At 38.7% G+C, this 21,808-nt stretch overlaps 1 protein-coding gene across 1 annotated transcript in view; it reads left to right on the forward strand.

Moving 5' to 3' along the window:
• Positions 1–17,009, forward strand: part of GABRA1 (gamma-aminobutyric acid type A receptor subunit alpha1) — a 55,825-nt gene extending 38,816 nt beyond the window's left edge. Inside the window, exons 9-10 of the mRNA XM_048861774.2 lie at positions 4,220–4,422; positions 14,755–17,009. Of these exons, the coding sequence (XP_048717731.1) occupies positions 4,220–4,422; positions 14,755–15,063 (512 nt within the window). The 3' untranslated portion in view covers positions 15,064–17,009. The remainder of the gene's footprint in view (positions 1–4,219; positions 4,423–14,754) is intronic.
• Positions 17,010–21,808: the final 4,799 nt, after the last annotated feature.

The raw sequence follows: 21,808 nt of genomic DNA on the forward strand, positions 1-21,808 counted from the left end.
AGATGGGAAATAAGCTGCAAATATTTACCATGTAAGGTAATTAACTATTGAAACAATTTACCAAGGGCTATGGTGGATTCTCCATCACTGACAATTTTTAAATTGTTTTTCTAGCAGAAGTGCTCTAGAAATTATTTTGGGGGAAGTTCTACGGCCTGTGTTATGCAGAAGCTCATACTAGATTATCATAATGGTCCCTTCTAGCCTTAGAATCTATGAATTATGTAATGTACAGAAAAAGTTTAGATGTCAGCTGTCAGACTAGGAGAAAGTGTGCATTGACTGTTTCTCATAAAACAAAAGTGGTTAATACAGCTTTTGGCTTGGATTTTCAAAGGGAATTTAGTCAAAGGGAGTTGTTCACCTGACGTTCTTGCCCCAGTTGAAACTCCCAGCTTTAATAACTCTGAGGGTTGATCTCATCTGCAAGCTCCTCAGATACTGTTATGGCCCAGTGCTGCTACGGAAATCAGTGACAAAATTCCTATTGTCTTCTCTCTGAGTGGAATTCAGGCAGGGATGAATGAAAGGGATTCTATGATGATATAGTCACACCTGCTTTTGGTTCCCTGGGGTTTTTGCTATTACATTTTAATACACATTTTTTTAAAATTAGAAATAAACAGCTAGAGTATTCTTTGGGGCTTTTGTTTAACCTATTTCACATCCAAAATCAAGATAGATAGACAGACAGACAAGATGGGTGAGGTAATAGCTTTTATTGGACCAACTTCTGTTCATGCAAGAAACAAGCTTTTGAGCTTCACAGAGCTCTTCTTCAGGTCTTCCCCAATATTGCAAACAAATAGATAAATAGATAGATCTAACAACAAGCACTTGATTAAAGAAAAAGGGAGGTGAGAGTTCTTCAATATGCTCCAGTTCTTTTTGTGTTGCTCAAGCTATAATTGGCCAGTTGAGAATGCCTCTGGCAGGAGTGGAAGGGCATAAATGCAGCAGACCTTGTTTCTGCACCAACAGCTCTCCCTCAGTGCAGTGCAAGAGCATGACAAAGAAGAGGCTCCAAAGGACATGTGGAGGTTAGTCGCAGGAGGAACTCTGCCTTTTAATGGTGGCAAAGTAAAGCTGGAGATCTATAACCAAATTCAGACGTCAGTCTAAGGGCTTGGTCATGAGAAGCACCTGTAATTCCAGCTGTATTACGCCTATTTTCACCTACCTCTCAAAATATCCCCATTAGTTGCTTTTCCTGCTCCAGCCCACTTTCCCAATGCCTCTTCAGGTGAATCACACCAGCTTAGGCATCCTTAGATTCAGAGAGCCAAATGCTCACATGGTGTGTAAGCTCCATGTTGGTAAGTAGATATGAATGTAGAGAAGTCCCTAAATGGAGTATAGGAGAGTCTAATTGAGTCTAATTTGTATAAAAGGGGACCTACAAACTGGTGTGAAGTGCAACACATTCAAATCCTTTAAACGCACTTCTGAAATTGGTATCAAAAGTCGAATCTTGGCAATTTTGTCACAGAGTAGATTGGGCCCCTTAAAAAGACATACATTCAAAGATTGCTGCTGGGAATATTTACAGCAGTGATGTATGCATTTAAAAAAGATATGGAACCTCATTTTCTTCCATTTTGCTTTCTTTTTTTATTGTTGACAATACCAACTTGCTGGTTCATGATGTTGTAGTTATGTTGGCCATAAATGGGATCCAAATTACCCCATGTATCAAAAAAATAACATACAATAATACACTATATTATTCAGGCAGCTGTCTTTAAAGCCTTACGAAACCCCTTCAAGAATGTAAACATTTTAAAAGTTTTCCTTTCAGAATAAAATTATTTTGCTGAATACTTGTGTGTTTTTTTTACATATGTTTGAACTAAGTCTAGAGTTCTGTTTCTATTTTTTTAATCTCCTAACTTCACTGAAGAAAAGAGATGTCTCTGAATACTTCACCTGAGCATATTCATACATGCACCCACACAGAAAAGCACAGCGTATATAGATTTATAGCCCTTTTTTAGCACTATAAATAAAAACACAAACTATAGCATAGCAGGATTTACTGTACAAGAGCAACAAAAAATCATTAGTTATAAGTAGAAGAAGACCTTATAAATTCCCCCAAGGAACAAAAACCACATCATCATTAGGTACCAATTATTCAAGATACTGTCATTGATATCTAAATATATTTTTAATTATCTGGCCCTTTTCGATCTCTGCATATTTTTATTAGTGCTCAGTACAGTCGTTATAAACTGTAGCAGTGATTTAATACATGAAATTGTCTGCAGTTGTCAAGGTAACTTGCAAATGTGATTTGATGTAAATTTTGCACTTGCAAAAATCTGTAGGCAATGTGATAGCAACGTAATCCTCCTACTGTCAGTAAAAACTCCATGGCTAGTTAAAGAAAAAATGTTCTTCCAGCAGGTATGAAGCTCTGCTCCTAAAAATGCAAATTACATTGCCATGGGTCCTACTTAACTTCTTTAGTGTTGCCAGAGCATCACTGTGTAATGGCACAGAAACCTGTACAAAACATCAGTTCAAATAAATGCAATATCATAACATGCAGCTTAGTCTATTTTGGGCTACATTGAAGTAGCGTATTTTCCAAATATGTTTGCTACTTCATTCAGCCCCGAACAGGTTAATCAGCAACAAGAACAATTTATATCCTTTGTTTTTATGGGAAACATTGTATGGCACTGTAGCAGTCTTACACAAGTAAGGTGGAAAGTATCCAACATGCCTATGTATGCCTGGCTGAACTTTGCATAACTTTGAGTTGTTTTATCTGCAATTATGACATGAAATGAAAGAATTGACAAGATGGAAAAAGACTTGCAACCATCCACATGATTACTAAAATGCTAGGTGAGATCAGGAACTGGATCATAAATTAACTCCTCCTCTAATTCTTTTGCTGGAAGAGGAAATTATGTTAGTCTGTAAGTCCAGACAACAATAGGGCTGTGGTGACTTTCTTTTTCCTGTTTCATTCATGTTGGAAGGATGGTCGTTAAGCCTGATTTTAAAATAATAATTCTGAGATTTTATTGAATCACTGAATTTATTTACAATCTAAGAAAACAGTAAATCTAATCTCATGCTGTGGGACATAATGCACCCATCTAAATTCCTTCCTGACCCTCAAAGTTAAGCAGATTATATTTCATTTTGTCTTCGTCTGAGGCGTTGCTGCTCTGGCTACCATCACAGGCAGGATGCACGACTACATGGACCAATGACTTCTTGTATATAGTGTATATATTCTGAGATATAGTGTCCAAACTCCTGCCTAGAAGAAACACAAATATATCATGCAGTTTGTTAGATATTTAATATTACAGATGGTTCAGCAAAAGGAATGTGATATCGGTAACCCTGATAAACACATTTATCCCTCTTACTCCAAACTCACATTATTTTCCTTTTCACTGTTATCTGCTTGATATCTAAGTGGTCCACCATTGACTAACGACAATTACTTGAATGTAGTCAATGCCAACAATAATCCTTTGTCATCCACTCAGGGCTGTATCTGTTGGAGCAACAATATCTCCTAAAGCACAAACCTCATTGTCTGGCTATGCCAAAAGACATTAGATATGGTTTAATCAGGTCACAACTTTATTATTAGATGTCTGGGATGAACCCGGCGGATAAAATGTGCAGTGGAGGTGAAAACCCCCACAATTCACCTGGGGGACGGGGGAGAGGAGTGCTTTTTTCAGCCCCCCCGCCCCCATTTCTGTTCATGTCCCTCCAGCAGATCCTCTGCCAGGACCCTCCAATTCCAGCCAGTTCCTGGGGGGAGGGAGGGCAGGCCCAGGCTGACCTTTTCAAACCCCTCATTCCTAGGCGGTGAGTCATCCACCACGCTGACTGCTTTTCCAGCAGTTTTACGTCTCCCCTCCCACTCAAAGCCAGAAAGCATTGCCCTCTTCTCCTGGCCAGCCAGACAACCCTCCCCCAGCCCGCTTAAAGCCTGCTTAAAGTGAAGGGCAGTGACTTCCATATGTCAAAAGATCAAGATAAAGCACAAACCAGAAGGGTACCTCCAAGATTATTATTTCCACAGCAGAACCTGAAATTTGATATTCTTTGGCTGGGAAATATATTTCTAACAACAAAAGCCGGTGAAAGTATTTTTCCTATTTTATTTGTGAATCCACATTGATAGGTAAAAGACAAAATACAGTACCTGATCTAAAGAGATGCTGACGTTTTTGCTTTACAGGAGTGACAACTGTCCTCACAATGACCACCTTGAGCATCAGTGCAAGAAATTCCCTTCCAAAGGTGGCCTATGCCACTGCTATGGATTGGTTTATAGCAGTGTGCTATGCATTTGTGTTTTCAGCACTCATCGAATTTGCGACAGTAAACTACTTCACAAAGAGAGGTTACGCATGGGATGGCAAAAGTGTGGTTCCTGAAAAGGTAACACCTTTACTAATAGATTTTATGAGACATACATTCATATCTATTCATGGCATTTGTGTTGGATTCAGTCTGTATGTTTTCTAATGTGATTTAGATAATCTACTGAAAGAGGCTTTTTACATGGATATTGGGCATTTTCTGTTCAGGATTTGCTGGTCACACTATGTGCTGAAATCACTTGTTGTATGCAAATTACTAGCATGGATAGTGGTTACATTTTCATTTTTAGAGCACTACCAGGATGTGCAGCATTGTGTGGCAAAGAGAGGAAGACATAATCTCTGTCCCATGTCTCAAATCTGAAAGATACAAGTTGGCTGAGGCTAACACTGTGGCACGAAGGGAAAGCTCATACCTCCAACACTCCTCACCCCCTTCCTGTCATGTCTTTATATGGCTCCCCTAACTGTAGCACCTCCCAGTTATTTAACAGTCTCTCTTTATTTTTCCTTTCCTTTCCAGCCTATAGTAGGAATAGATTGACTAGTTTATATGTTGTGTGTTTGAGTGAGGACTCAGTGGATCTGTGCAGTGTCTCTGAGCCTGATGCAGAGCTCACTGAAGGCAGTGGATATATTTTCCTTGATGTCCACAGGTTATGGATCAGGACTAATTTTGAAAGTTTGTGTGTAGGAAGAAATAGATTAAGAAACTCACTGCACAAGAAATCATGACCATGAACTTCAGAACTTAATGCAAAACACTTTTATTTAATTTAGTTTGCCCGCATCAAAGTCCAGGCCCTTTGAAAGCTCTGTCTGACACACTGAAAAGCCTTCCCTTATTTAATGATTATTTAATTGTGACGTTAGAATGTAGCTTTCATGGCAGACCATGTTTTTGAAGGATAAGGGAGGTGATGTCTGAAGTATCTAGGTCCAATACCATGGAGACCTTTAACTATACACCATATTCAATGGGGAGCCAGTGAAAAGAGTGGGGTACTATGATTGCTAAGTAGACAGACTACTGGGTTTTGTAGCAGTTGGAGCTCGTTCAGGTTGTGTCTTCATTTCTTAATATAAGGTGCAGTGAGCAAGCCTAGAAGTCATGACTCTGTGGATCACCATCCGCCTCATCTCTTTCTGAAAGTATGGGGTGCAATCTCTGCCAGTTACAGGTGGAAGTAGACATTTTTTGCTGCCATGGCTCTTTGGGCTCCCAGTATCTCTGGGGAGTCTAACAGCAACCCAAGATTGCAGACAGATTTGAACTGGAGGATGATGCCCTCAGTAATGGGGATGTAATAGAGGAGAAAAGTTCTCTGAAGCACTTGTCTCCTCTATTACATCCCCAATTTTGAGAGCATCTGAGTTATACCAGCTGAGGATATGGTCTGGTATGTATAAGTTTGCTTATACATATTGCTGTGTAAAGGATACACAGAGTGGGTATTTTCTGCAGGCACTTGAATACTCCAGGCACTTAATATGTAAGTTCAATAACACGATGGAGAAGACTGAGCATTGTGGGACCCAGCAGGAGAGGTCTTGTAGGGGATGCATCTCAGACTTAGAGGTCATATTGTGTGCCATCAGCAATAGCTGAACTACAAAGGAATCTCAAACCAGGCTCCACAAGAGTGGAAGTTACCTATTAGCAAATATATCCCATCCTTTTCTGTGGAAATCAGAATCTATGTGTGGGGCTTTATGAACCGATAAACAACAACGAGAACAAAGTGAAACCTTTTCATTATTATTTCATCAGGATTCTTCACTCCAAGCACCTCATAGTAACACAAGTGAAAAAAAAATATGTGTAGATGATGCCAGGCATGCATGGACCATGTTTAGCAAAGAACCCACTTCATGCAATGTACAATTATACAAAAACAAGGGGGATAGAAGTGACTGTGACAACTGTAGAGGTTTCTTCCTGTTGAACATCATCAGAAAAGTTGTCACTCGCATTGTGCTCCCTAGGCTGCAATCTCTAGGTGAAAGAATCTATCCTGAAAGTCAATGCGGTTTTCACTCAGAACACTCCACCATTGATACGATATTTTTGGTTAAGCAACTTCAAGAGAAAGTGTAGAGAAAAATGAATGCCACTCTACATAGTCTTCATCGATCTGATAAAGGCCTTGGATATGTTCAACAGATAGGGCCTTTTTATGTCCCCTCATATTTTTGAACTTTCATTTCTTACATCAAGGTATGAGGGCAACTGTGGTGTATGAAAACAAAGAGTCAAATGTTTTTGACATTAACAGTGGCATGAAACAGGGGTGTATCTACTTTTCATTACTGCTTCTTCATGCATTTAGGGACAGCAATGATAGCATTTATCAACATTGCAAGATTTAGAGTGAAAACCAAGATTCTGAGAGATTTCCAGTTTGCGGATGATGTGGCCTTGGTTGCCCATAGTGAATCTTCCTTGCAAAATCCCTTGGGTAGATTTCATGCAAAAGCTTCAGGCTGACAATTAGTTTCAAGAAGACTGTGATCATGTACCAAAGATTTACCCATTCTGGAGGCTAATTCGCTTAGTGTTGTTGACAGCTTTTGCTACTTGGGTTCTACCATCACCAGAAATCTTGACTTTCAGACTGAATTAATAGAATTGAAAAAGCAGCTAAGTATTTCAGGCTTACAGAAATACACATGGAATAATAGCAAACTATTAACTAAGATGAAGATCCAAATCTAAGAGACTTGTGTGCTGTCATCCCTGCTTTGTGGTTCAGAAACCTGGACTACTTATGCCAGGCATATCAGGAGACTGAATAGCTTCCACATGAGATCCTGAAAATAAAGTAGGGAAACACATTACCAAACACAGAGATGCTGGAGTGCACAGGATTGACACACTTAGAAACCACTGCTAAGAAGAGGAGGTTGCAATGGCTCATTCATGGCAGGTGAATGGGAGGAGACCATATCTCCAAGAATATTTTCAATTGTGAGATTTGAGACAGCTCTAGAAAGCACGGTCACTCTTTTTGGCAATACCATGATGTGTGTAAACATGATATGAATTCATTCAACATCAATGTGGAAAGCTGGGAGGAGTGTGCAGGATCCTTTCCAATTTGGAGGGAGTATCTGAGTAGGTGCAGCTCAAAATGAAGTGATTTGGATCCAGAAGATGGAATTAAAGTGAGAAAGAAGAAAGCAGCATGCTGTAATCATGGATTCTAACTCAGACAACACATGAATCTGTAAAATTTGTAACAAGCTATGTCACTCTTTAATTGCACTTGTCTGCCATAAGCGGATTCATCAGGCACCTGATTAGACCTCTTACACGTACAACAAGATCCAGTTTGGATTGATGGTTGCCAATATATTTCATGCCTGGTTCTTGCCTATTCTACACATGAACTTTTCTCATAATACAATGGAATATTCAATGAAATTGTAAAATGACAGATTTAATAGTGGTATTAGGAAATACTAATACTTTTTTAATATCATGAGTAATTAACCTGGGTAATTCATTGCCACAAAGTGATACTGAATTCAAAACAAGAATTAAACATATATGTGTATGTTGGGCCTGATCCACAGGCTATTGAAATCAATCATAGAATCATAGAATATCAGGGTTGGAAGGGACCTCAGGAGGTCATCTAGTCCAACCCCCTGCTCAAAGCAGGACCAATCCCCAACTAAATCATCCCAGCCAGGGCTTTGTCAAGCCTGACCTTAAAAATATCTAAGGAAGGAGATTCCACCACCTCCCTAGGTAACCCATTCCAGTGCTTCACCACCCTCCTAGTGAAAAAGTTTTTCCTAATATCCAACCTAAACCTCCCCCACTGCAACTTGAGACCATTACTCCTTGTTCTGTCATCAGCTACCACTGAGAATAGTCTAGATCCATCCTCTTTCAAACCCCCTTTCAGGTAGTTGAAAGCAGCTATCAAATCCCCCCTCATTCTTCTCTTCCGCAGACTAAACAATCCCAGTTCCCTCAGCCTCTCCTCATAAGTCATGTGTTCCAGTACCCTAATAATTTTTGTTGCCCTCCGCTGGACATTTTCCAATTTTTCCACATCCTTCTTGTAGTGTGGGGCCCAAAACTGGACACAGTACTGCAGATGAGGCCTCACCAATGTCGAATAGAGGGGAATGATCACGTCCGTCGATCTGCTGACAATGCCCCTACATATACATCCTAAAATGCCATTGGCCTTCTTGGCAACAAGGGCCCACTGTTGACTCATATCCAGCTTCTTGTCCACTGTAACCCCTAGGTCCTTTTCTGCAGAACTGCTAGCGAGCCATTTGGTCCCTAGTCTGTAGCGGTGCATGGGATTCTTCTGTCCTAAGTGCAGGACTCTGCACTTGTCCTTGTTGAACCTCATCAGATTTCTTTTGGCCCAATCCTCTAATTTGTCTAGGGCCCTCTGTATCGTATCCCTACCCTCCAGCGTATCTACCTCTCCTCCCCATTTAGTGTCATCTGCAAACTTGCTGAGGGTGCAATCCACACCATCCTCCAGATCATTTATGAAGATATTGAACAAAACCGGCCCCAGGACCGACCCTTGGGGCACTCCACTTGATACCGGCTGCCAACTAGACATGGAGCCATTGATCACTACCCGTTGAGCCCGACAATCTAGCCAACTTTCTATCCACTTTATAGTCCATACATTCAGCCCATAATTCTTTAACTTGCTGGCAAGAATACTGTGGAAGACTGTGTCAAAAGCTTTGCTAAAGTCAAGGAACAACATGTCCACTGCTTTCCCCTCATCCACAGAGCCAGTTATCTCATCATAGAAGGCAATTAGATTAGTCAGGCATGACTTGCGCTTGGTGAATGCATGCTGACTGTTCCTGATCACTTTCCTCTCCTCTAAGTGCTTCAGAATTGATTCCTTGAGGACCTGCTCCATGATTTTTCCAGGGACTGGGGTGAGGCTGACTGGCCTGTAGTTCCCAGGATCCTCCTTCTTTCCTTTTTTAAAGATGGGCACTACATTAGCCAATGGAAAGGCTCCCACTAATTTAGATGGGCTTGGGATGGGGCCCAATGTGAACATTCAGAATTATATTAGTTAGGATTTTAAAGACATATATAAACCCTTATATTTCAGAGCAGAAGCCATACATTAATGGAGAGGTTTTTGAAGAAGCTTCCCCTATAAACATTTTAATCCATAATTGTCCACTATGGGTTTTGGATTTTTTTGCAGCTCCCTCTGAATCACTTGCTACTGTTCCCTCTCAGAGATAGGATAGTGGTCCACTATCCTGATTTGATATGGCAATTCATACATTCCTTAGGACCATACAGTAGCTTCCATAAATTTGTTATAAAATATCAAAGTTTTTTTGAGAGAACAATAAAATCTCTTTAATTTACATAGGCAAAATAGAAATTTCCTGATTCATCTTGTACATAACACTGATCCTATTTTAATCTAATTCATGCTTTCATACACATTGACTATTATCCCTTTTGTTTCTTCAAACATATTTCCGATACATTTCCAGTGCTTACCACCAAAGCATCTGCTGGAAAATATGTAACGTGTCATTACATATATTATTTAAGAAATCTGCTTTTAAATGGCTCTTACTACAAAATTCCCTTGATTTAAATCTTCTCCTCTGTACTAAAGAGACACTTTCTCAAGACTTGAAATGAGACAATGAGCACTGGAAGAAATATAGCTATTTTATATGAAATTTAAACATTAACTAAAGGATTTAGAATGAATTATGCAAAATGTTCACATATGAGAACTGAAGATAGTGTTGTAAAAACAAAATCTTTGCAGCATTATTAGTAGAGCTGAATGAATGGGGGCGGGGTGGGTGGGAGAGAAGGAAATCCATGAACATCCTTTCAAATTTTAAAAGGAATTTCAATTTGACTGGTTGGGGTCATGTAAAGGGGCTAAGCCGGGGCTCGACCCTCTTCGGGGTGGCAGGGAACCACACCGGCTCGCTACACACAGTGAACTTTGGGGAATTCGTCCAGCCACCGGAGTCTTCCTCAGCAGCCCTTGCGGTAACTAGAGTGAGCACTGTAGGTCCAGGCCCTGAGTCAGGGCGGGGCACCAAATAGTCAGTAGCTCAGGCCCTCAGGCAGGGTCTGAGCAACACAACATGTGTGAATTAGCCCAGGCCTCCAAGGACCTGGAAGAGGGGGAGACTGCCACCCACGAGTTGGGTGGCAGGGGGGATGCAGGCCCACCCACTCCACTGCGTCCCAGCCCGGGGCCCTAACAGCAGCAAACGACCCACTGCTGGGTCAGTGGGGATCCTGGCCGCAACAGACTGACATGGGTTCTGGCAGAGTAACAGCCAGACTAGGGTCGGTTGTCCCTGGGCTACTTCTTAACTCCCCTCCTTCTGGTATCTGGGTCCTGGCAGTGTTCTCCAGGGGGTCCAGCACCATGGGTTCCTTGGGGCAGTGGACAAGCGGCCAGCCGGGTAACTCCCCTGGATAGCTGGCGCAGGGCAGGTCCGGTAACTTCCATGGATAGCTGGCGCAGGGCAGGTCTGGCCAGTCTTGGTGTGGACCTGTGGCCGTGGGGTTTTCCCAGTCGCGGGCTAGGCTGGCTACATCTGGCCTCCCCGGCAGCTGGTCCTCTAGTGAGCTCTGAGGGCCTGCCTTTATACTTCCGGGTTGTGCCTTTCTACTTCCCGGGCTCCGCCTGTGTCAAGGTTCCTCCCCCACTCTGAACTCTAGGGTACAGATGTGGGGACCTGCATGAAAAAACCTCCTAAGCTTATCTTTACCAGCTTAGGTCAAAACTTCCCCAAAGTACAAAATATTCCCCCCGTTGTCCTTAGACTGGCCGCTACCACCACCAAACTAATACTGGTTACTGGGGAAGGGCTGTTTGGACGCGTCTTTCCCCCCAAAATACTTCCCAAAACCCTGCACCCCACTTCCTGGACAAGGTTTGGTAAAAAGCCTCACCAATTTGCCTAGGTGACTACAGACCCAGACCCTTGGATCTTAAAAACAATGAACAATCCTCCCAACACTTGCACCCCCCCTTTCCTGGGAAATGTTGGATAAAAAGCCTCACCAATTTGCATAGGTGACCACAGACCCAAACCCTTGGATCTGAGAACAATGAAAAAGCATTCAGTTTTTTTACAAGAAGACTTTTAATAAAAAATAGAAGTAAATAGAAATAAAGAAATCCCCCCTGTAAAATCAGGATGGTAGATATCTTACAGGGTAATTAGATTCAAAAACACAGAGAACCCCTCTAGGCAAAACCTTAAGTTACAAAAAAGATACATAGACAGAAATAGTTATTCTATTCAGCACAATTCTTTTCTCAGCCATTTAAAGAAATCATAATCTAACACATACCTAGCTAGATTACTTACTAAAAGTTCTAAGACCCCATTCCTGTTCTGTCCCTGGCAAAAGCAGCATACAGACAGACACAGACCCTTTGTTTCTCTCCCTCCTCCCAGATTTTGAAAGTATCTTGTCTCCTCATTGGTCATTTTGGTCAGGTGCCAGCAAGGTTACCTTTAGCTTCTTAACCCTTTACAGGTGAGAGGAGCTTTCCCCTGGCCAGGAGGGATTTCAAAGGGGTTTACCCTTCCCTTTATATTTATGACAGCCTGTCCCACTGAGGGGTGGGCTCAGAGCTTCCTGGCTCCACTCACTCTGGTGGCTGGAGGGGTTCGACCCTCTCCAGGGCGGCGGGGAGCCACACCGCCTCACTACAGGTCATATTTGCTGTTTGTTTAGTATTGAAACTTCAGTAGAGTGAATATTTGGGAAAAACCAATATTAAGCTTCAGTTCTTGAATATTCACCAAAAATAATCAAATTGTGTAGTTGAAGGCAATATTAATAATTCATGCTATTTTGGTTAGTTGCATAAGTCATACAATCAGAGAATAGAAATAAAACCATGTTACCTTTGTAACTAATAACTAACATAACAAGTAAACATTTACAAAGAACTGTATGTGAATGATTTACATAATTATTTGCTGAAGAATATTTCTAAATTAAGTCAAATAATAACTAGACTTTTCACTGCAAAATATTTGCTCAGCTCTCCTTATTAATTATACTCGCAAGTTCATTATAGTTCCTTTTAAGGGTAATTTAAAAATACATTTTAGTGGAGATCCAGTTGCACTGAAATTTTGAAATCTTTTCTGTTCTGTGTAGCAAATAGACTTTCATATGGCAATGATATTGGTGTCCTAAGTAATCAAGATTTATGAAATGATAACCCAAAAATCATACATTCCATTTGATGTGAGACTAAATTAAACATTAAAAATCCCATGAAACACAATATTCAAGAATAGTTTAAAAATATTAAAGATTGTATGGCTCTTGTGTTCCCTAGAAGTTAAGGATCCCCTTATATTCTTCATATTAACATACCAAAGATATTCTCTGTACACCGTGTACTGAATTAGCTGTCATGAATGCTAAGGAAAAGGCAAAGCCAAGTAAGGCAAACTTGTGATGGACAGAAGTTTATAATCTAATATCACTCAGGGCTCTGATTAGATGTCATATTACTTTTTCATAAACTTCAATGGGACATAAAATATCGAGATACTTACTGGAGTTAGGCTTTGCCTAGCTCACATTCTTCATAAAATGTAAAACTACAAAATGGCTGTTCTATTAGGTTTCTGTGAAACAGTTATTCGTTTAGCTGGATTTATTACTGCTTACTAGAATACTAGGGCTGTTTCTGTTCTGAGCAGGTAAGAAAAAGTGAAAAAAAAAAAAGAAATATGAGAGCTGAAGCTGTTGATGGATGAATGACCAAAGGACTCCCTGATTTTGACTCTTCTTTCCTTTTGAATTAACTGTTTTTCAGCTGTTTATTCCATTTATTAGGTTGAAATAGTCTGAGACATGTGTGCTGAAGGGAATTTGAAGGCTGTTCCTCAGCCTCAAGGATATGTGTTGATTTGGTCTAACTTAGAAATCTTCTATTAATTTCTCATGGAGGGAAAATGAGAAATGACTCTCCTTTCTCCTCCCTATCCCCCCTTTCCTTTCCCTCTGTTTGCATACTTTTTTTGTTCTTTTCTTTTTCTGTTCCCCCCTTATTTTTTGGGGGGAAATCAATAAAATAGAAATAAAATATAAACATATACGGAATTATATTAGTTAATAGAATTAAAACAATCCGTTAAAGGTTCTTTTTTTTATCTATACCTTCTCTTTACTGTTCCAGGAACACGGGATCAGATTTTTGGCTCTGCCCCATTATCAGTTTCAGACACAGTTTAGAGCCCTTCTGAGCCGTAGGTGTTGTTTCCATATAGTCAGGGATAGCTGAAACACAGTACAGTAGTACTTCTCTCATGCTTCCTTTCCCTTCAACTCAACCTATGCTCTGACTTGTTCCTATATAGAGGCTATGCTGTAGAGTAGGACTGCCTACAACTTTATGCCAGCTGAGATTACCGTAGGCCAGATGATTTCAAGCCAGTTAAAAGGCTTTAAGACTAATTTAAATGGTCAGAGTGGCACAATGCCTGATCAAGGACCAGGATCACATCCAGTATGTTTAAGATAACTCAGTCACTTTCTATTGAACTATAAGCACTTTTAAAAATATCAGCATTCTAGGATGGTCCATAAATTTCAGTGCGATATATGGATATTTTTAAATAGACTGGGAATATACAATTTTATAGCTCCCACACATTCTGAATGAAACTCCAACCATTGCAAGTCAGCTAGTCCAGTGGTAACCTGCAAAAGGCATCATTAAGTCTCCAATATGTCCAAGTCCTTAAACACATGCTTAAGTTCCAAGTATTTTGCTGAATAGGGAATCAATAAGCTGTTTGTTGTGTTCCTTTTAAACAGGCATTCTCTCTCAGTGTGAGGAAGATGAAAATGATATGTATGATAAGTTGTGTTAGAACTCATAATACATTATTTATCTTGGTATCTGAATGACAAATTTGGAAATACTTTTATAATGGTGGCATCCTTGGTATCTCTCAAACTCAATATATTTGTTTTAGTCACAAAGCTCATTTGATTCAGAAGACAATGAACTATATTTAGTTTTCTACTGTTTGATTAATATTGCAGATATTACAATACATTGATTTGCTTACTATCAAAAATAGCATATCCTAAAATGTATCTGTTATTCTAAATGTTTTTGGGAATTAATTAGTTGATTTATATCTAGGAAAAGTAATTAAACTGAGAGATTCTATCTTGTTCTTGAGTGCAATGTTTTACATAAATCTCACATACACACCTAACATCTAGTTAGTCCAGTTTGAAGTATATTTTCAATATATAGCAACAACACTGTATTATGGTACATTATCACAATATTAACTATTGAAAACGTGGACAAGAATAAAATTCATGTTTTTCTTTCCCCAGCCAAAGAAACTGAAGGATCCTCTCATTAAGAAAAATAACACATACACAGCAGCAGCAACAAGCTACACCCCTAATATTGCCAGAGACCCTGGGCTGGCTACCATTGCTAAAAGTGCAACAATAGAACCCAAAGAAGTTAAACCAGAAACAAAACCACCAGAACCCAAGAAAACTTTTAACAGTGTCAGCAAAATTGATCGACTATCAAGAATAGCTTTCCCACTGCTTTTTGGAATCTTTAATTTAGTCTACTGGGCAACTTATTTAAACAGAGAGCCCCAGCTGAAAGCCCCAACTCCACATCAATAACCCTGTTAACTCATGTAGTTTTGTTCAGTCTTTTGCACTGGGGATTGCTTTCAGTATGACACACAGTAATTCCCATTTGCTTCATTGCCTCTGTCTTAAAGAAAATGAAGGTTTCCTTATATTAAAAAAGTATATATATATTTTAAAAAAGTAACCCTGTATCCTAGGGCCATAACAATGTGATGTGTACACCTGGGAACCATGATTCTGAAGAAGGGAGAGGAAAAGTTCAGTAATGAAAATGAATTTGAAACCATTTGTAGATAGATTATTACTGAATATCCCAACAAAGATACTGTACATGTATGTGAAATATTTTTATGCAAAATAATTGTGGGGGAAAATACTCTATGATGTTCATGTAGCACACACTGTAGTGTATTTACCATTTACAGAGCACTATTTATGTTGTATTTTTTCAAGGCTGTAACCCTTTCAATTTTGTCAAATTCCATGAGATACATTATATTTCCAGCTCTTCTCCCCACCCTTCCCCCCAATCCCCAGTCACTGGTCTTATAATATTAAATTTTCTTTAAAGAAAAGGAAGTCTGCATATTCTAGGAACAGTTTATCACTGTACAGCACATATGATTCAATGGTAATGAATGCTTTAATCTGCTGTCTTAAGGCAGTCTTGTTGTAAGCATTAATTTGTCACTAGAAAGACATGAAATCAGTTGCACAATTAAGTGCAGAATTCAAATGCCCTTTACCCCATGTGTAATCAAACCAGTACCTGGATGCTTTTATAGGTAGCTTTTATTTATCAATATGTTTCAGAAAGAAAAAAAAGTTTTGCAAGCTCTAGATATGTTGAATGTATTCTTTTATAAAACAGTACATTAAAAAGCTTTAGATTAAAATTTATGGATAGCAGAAAGACAAATTATAGTATTTAAATAATATATGTAAATATGCAGCATGAGATTGTACTTTTTTTACTTTTTTAAAGTTGTGTTCTTAAAATATTGTGTAGGGTTCATCTATCTTAGCTCTTAATATGTTGTTAAATGCTAAAGGAAACATATTTAGAGCCTGCATTAAAAAAGTCCGTGGTACTGGAAAGACTACAAAAGGAAAGAAAGAGCTTGGAGTTAATTTCATTTGTAAAGTGGTTAAGTGTACAGTAGTTTGCAATTTGACAATGCCATCCAATGTATACTATTAGATAAATGACTGGTCTGCTCAGGTCATGCATAAATACTAAAAAATGGAATATATTTAGTAGGTAAAACTGGTAAAATACTTGTTAAGACAGAAAAATCATCTGTATATTACTGCTATATTTGCTGATACATAACTGTTACAATAAGTGATGTAATATATGTAGCATTCAATACAAAATCATACACAAAAGAATGTACAGGAAAATAGATTTTATTGAGTAAACTTACTACATTTCATTTTTACTGTAGCAATATATTTGTAGGAACAATATGTAAGGGCTTTAAATACAAGATGTCCATTTTGCAGGTATGGTATTCCCTTTAAAACAATTCTAGTTAGTTTCATTACTTCTGAGAACTTCTTAGAAATATAAATTTCAGGTAAGGATTTTTCAAAGAGATTGAGAGATTGATGGATTTTTTCAAGCGTTAATTCAGAATCCACACAACACGGTATTGAGTGAATTTAAAAACAATGCCAAATGAACAGTCAGCAAATTAGTTAATGAGACAGTCAAGTTCCATAGTTATGTTTCAGGCAATGTTTTATAAACTCTTTCTCAATAAATCAAGAGGTTACCACTCACAATCTAAACAAAATTGATGTTTATTTAGAAAAGAAGTTTTTTTTTAAACAATACTTCATTGTCTAACATTTAGTCCTGTCTAAACTTGATGAGCTAATCTGATGGGAGTTTATTAAAGGGGATGTTTCATCTTCTGGTTCATGTGTAGATATATGTATAGAAAAAAAATAAAATATGGCTCTTTAACTTCTGTGTACTTGTTTATCTTGTTATTTTTGGCGTTAATCTAGTGTGTTCATTTAGGGTATTTTATCTTCCTAGCTATTCATAGCTACCTTTTGGTCTGCATTTTGCACATTAGATGTGAATATTACTTAATTAGTCTGCTTTTTGCTATGCAATGACTGCATTATATCACCTCTTAGTTTGTTAGTCTATGTGAATAGTATTATACTGTATAAATTTGATTGCACAGTTTATCAAATATAAAGTATTCTCTATGTAGCTTTTTTACAGTGCTTTGCTAAACCATGTAATAATAGTAAGTCTTCCTTGAAAATAATGATACACTCTTATAGAGGACAGTTCCTGTTTACTCCTGGGATAATTTTAAAAAGATGACATTGAATGTTTATTGCACCTCAGTGCAGTAATGTGGCAATAAAATCTAAATCTAATAGAGGTTGTTTATGGCAGAAGCATGTATTTGCTTTACAGAGTTTAGCAAAAGCTCTTTATTTTATGTCAGACTGTAATTCTATTATAATAATAAAGATAAAAATGTTCAATAATGAAAATGAATGTTTTACTTTTTGTTTTTTTAGTTACTGCTCTTTACTATATGTTGCGTGAGAAGCTGCTATTCATCTCAGTTTCTGTGTATTCGGAAATGAATGACATTCTAATGTTTGTAAGTGTCTGCACAATGTTTTTCAAGGGACACAAGCAATATCAGAATAGTTTCTGAAATATGATTTTATATTTTTTTAAAAATAATGAAGTCTGAACAGTGTTCATCCAAAAAGCAATAAAATGCACTAGATGAACAAGTGATTTAGGTTCACTAATATGGTGATGGGTATGATACAGAGCCAAAATAGAACAGGATAGTGTCACAGTTAACTTTTTAAAATAATTACTGTATGTGATATGGATAGACTAACCAGATAAATGATAGGGGAAACAAAACAAAACAAATGCAGGCAGTTTTAATACAGACCTCATGGTCTGGTAAAATAAAACAAAAACAAATAAAAAATGTAGATCCAATAGAGATTTTGGGCGAGATCCTCACATGGTGTAAATTGATGTTCTTCATTTATTTTAACTGCTTGTGTATAGGACACTCTAGCTAATAATTATACAGTGGACAAGTCCTGAAAACTTTGCTGAAGTCCTCATTATTACATACATGAGAAAAACCCAGGTATAGGAAAAGAAATTGAATGGAGTTTGAAACCTCTGCAGTTTTCTTGAATTCCTTTTGCAGGGGAAGCAAAGTCTTCACGATTAGCTCATCTGTGGGTGAAGGGAGATAAATCCATGGATTCCCTGATATCCATGTGGATCTCAAGGGATCTGCAGGAGGAAAAAGACATCCACATGTTGTTCTGCCCCACATAGTGACTGCCTGCCCCTGGAAGGATAGCTCTCATGGACTATTCTAACTGTGCTAGCCCCTTGACCCCACGTAAGGGGAGTCCTCAACATGGAGCAGAAAGCAGGGCAAGTTAATGTAGCCTCTGATCGTATTCATTTATTCTTTCTCCAGCGTATTTAGAGTTAGGGAAATCCAACTCAGCTCCCCATCCATAGTCTATCTCCCCCAACTCCATGGAACTGGAATCCCATGGAACCCCAACATAGGACTTCCTGCAGGATTGAAGCCACAATATTGGAATTGGAGTTGCTATCATGTTACATCTGATTATAGTTTGGGGGAGGGATAGCTCAGTGGTTTGAGCACTGGCCTGCTAAACACGACGTTGTGAGTTCAATCCTTGAGGGGGCCATTTGGAATCGGGGCAAAAATTGGGGATTGGTCCTGCTTTGAGCAGGGGGTTGGACTAGATGACCTCCTGAGGTCCCTTCCAACCCTGGTATTCTATGATTCTATGAATACCCCACACTCATGGGCACAGGCTCTCTTCCATATGAAGATGAGGAGGGGAGCATGGGGCAATCACTTTTTACTCATGAAGCTGCAGAACCAGAGGGGCGGTCGCATCTTTTGTCTTTACTCAGACAACCTTAAGCAGGAGTCTGCCTGAGTTAGAATAGAGTGAAAATGAATAAGAACATCAGGATTTTGCTCCTAGAAAATCAGGGTGTGGTACTCAATATTAAAGGGCTAAAGAACAACACCAGCAACAAATAGATTCACAGAGTATCATAAAACGTTCCTGGTACAACACCATGATATTCTTGGTTATGTTTGCTTTGTAACATTGCATCAGTGGGCCAGATTTTCCCAGCTATACCCATGCAATCTCCTTCAAAGCTGCTGCAAGCATGTAACATAGCAAAAAATGGCCCAACCTGAAAATAATTTGTGTCCTGTCTTCTATGACTCTTTTCTTGGCGGGTTGGAAAAAGGGCAAAAAGGTGTTCCTCCTCTCTGTCCCTTCTCCACCCCTCTTGGCTGGAGAGTTGGAGGATGGCTTTGGTCCATTGACTCAGCCTTATTCCTTGTGTGTCAGACAGTATAGGGGTTATTCTGCTTGTTCCAACCATATTTGAGGATCACCTAAAGAGACAATTTGGTACCTCAAAAAATTGTGTGAAGCTATAGAACCACAGGATAAGAGCTACTGGAATAAAATCTTCATATGAACAGCCCTTCCCTGAGGCTGGTCTCCTTCTCTCTGTCTCCTTCCACTCACCACCAACATGGTAAATAATATGAGGTTAAGAAACACATTAGCAGCTATAAAATCAGACACACATACTTCAGGGAGCAGAAGTATAAATAGAAAACTTCTTTCAGCTTGTCTTGTGGATCTGAATGGCTGTCCAAGTAAATTAGCATGACTGGGGAAAGTTAAACTTCCTCAGTAGATGAAACAATATCTAAGCAGTGCATTAAAACAATAAAAACTTCAATATTTCTTCAATCTTTCTATTGCAGATTAGCAGAAAAATCCTCCTGTTATACATAAATATGACATAGCTAAAATAAAAATGTGTCTGCAGTCTTAGTGCATTAAGTTTCCAAGTGTAGAGTATTTTCAGCCTGTCAAGGTGTTGCTGTCATGTTACATCTGATTACAAACACTGTTATATGCAACAAGAGAGCTAAAAGCCTCCAAATGACAGGATTCTACAGGCTCATTTTTGTCTATCTACCAGCCCATCTAAACAGACAGTATTACTTCACTGAGGTTGATAAACTCATTTGATTAAACTGCTTTAGGGCTTCTGAAAATGTTCTGAGTGGATTTTGCACTCACAGCACAGCTCTCTCTTGCACATATTTCATCAAAGGAGTAGAGTCATTTTACCTTAAAAATCTTCTGAAGACAGACAAAGGGCACTGTCTAGGTACTATCAAGATAAGAAAGACATGTTCAGTTAACTCTGGCTTTCTGAAGTCAAAGAGATTTTGAATCTCATCCATAAAAATAGAAATGATTCATTTCCTGTCAGGTCCCCTCATATGTTAAGTATGTTTCAGAATTAAACAGAGGCTGTGCAGGTCTGTCTGTGAAGGACCAAAATATCTGAGTTTGTCTACTCTAAAGGCAATTGTTGTTGATATTTGCCTAGAATATGCCTCGCTTGCATGCCTCATTGAGGCTCACATGTGATTTTATTGGTCGTTCAGATCTAATGCAACCACCTACCTCTATCTTACTGAACAAAATGCAGCAGATGTATATTAGTGTAAAATTGCTAAAAACAAAATGAAAAAAACCCTCATCAAAACTCCTACTCTACTATTTCTCCACTGTCAATTACTAGAGTACAGTACCCCTGCATAAATGGGATGTTACCTATCAGATGTTCTCTCAATTGTAATATAACCTGTTAATGTAAGAAATTTACCACAGGGCTATGGTAAATTCCACTCTGCAATGAAATAAATGAGAAACTGATATGTTGAAATAAAGCCATGAAGTAAAGTTCATTGAACTGTAATAGAGAGATCTTTATCTTCAATCATAATATATTTTTTAAATTAAATGTCCTATAAAAAGAGAGAACTGGATTTCAGCTGAGGTAAAAGACATTTTAAAAAACCGCATATCTCCTCACTCAGAAAAAAAATAAGACCATAATAAAATCTTTCCCAGTAGTTGGCTTATTTCTATTTTCTTACAATAGTAACCAACAAAGCAAGAATGGTTAATGAAACTTTCTCAGAAAAAAAGAGTAGGCAAGTTCCTCAGCTGGTATAAATTCCATAAGTCCATTGACTTCAGTGGAGCTATGCCAATTTATACCAACTGAGATCTGGCCGAGAGTATTAAAGTTTAATATTAACTGTCTCTTCCTGTGAAGAAATTTGCCAGGCCAGAAAACTGACAGGAAGGGAGGATTGCCCAGAAACTCAACTAGAGCAAGCTCAGAGGGATTATGGCAGGAGAAGAAGAGGTTGTGGTCTCAGTCTCCCAATGGTGTGTATCCTTGGAATTCAGGGAAAGGGCCCCAGACCCATGGATGTAGAGATGACCACATGAAGGACTGACTCCACATTCTGCTGCTCCATCTATTACCATGGATATCTCAAAATCACATGAAGATAGATGAGAAACTTGGTGGAATTGACTGCATTTTGCTTCTGAATTCGCTTGAACATGAATTTGCTTGAAAGTGAAAGAGCACAGAGCCATACAGAACTGAACTAAGCCTGACTAAGTCCTGTTAAGTCACAATATTTGTGAGCAACTCCTTTTTAAGTATCAGAAATACAGTAGATGCCATAAGTAAACACTGCAGCACACTAAAGGTCAAGATTTTAATAGCATCCACTGTGCAGTATCTCTAAATACAATACTTCAAACAAAATGAAAGCCAGAATTTTCAGAAGTGAGTGCACAGAGTTAGGCA

Source organism: Caretta caretta, chromosome 8 (assembly GCF_965140235.1).
Source record: "Caretta caretta isolate rCarCar2 chromosome 8, rCarCar1.hap1, whole genome shotgun sequence".
Lineage (NCBI taxonomy): Eukaryota > Metazoa > Chordata > Testudines > Cheloniidae > Caretta > Caretta caretta.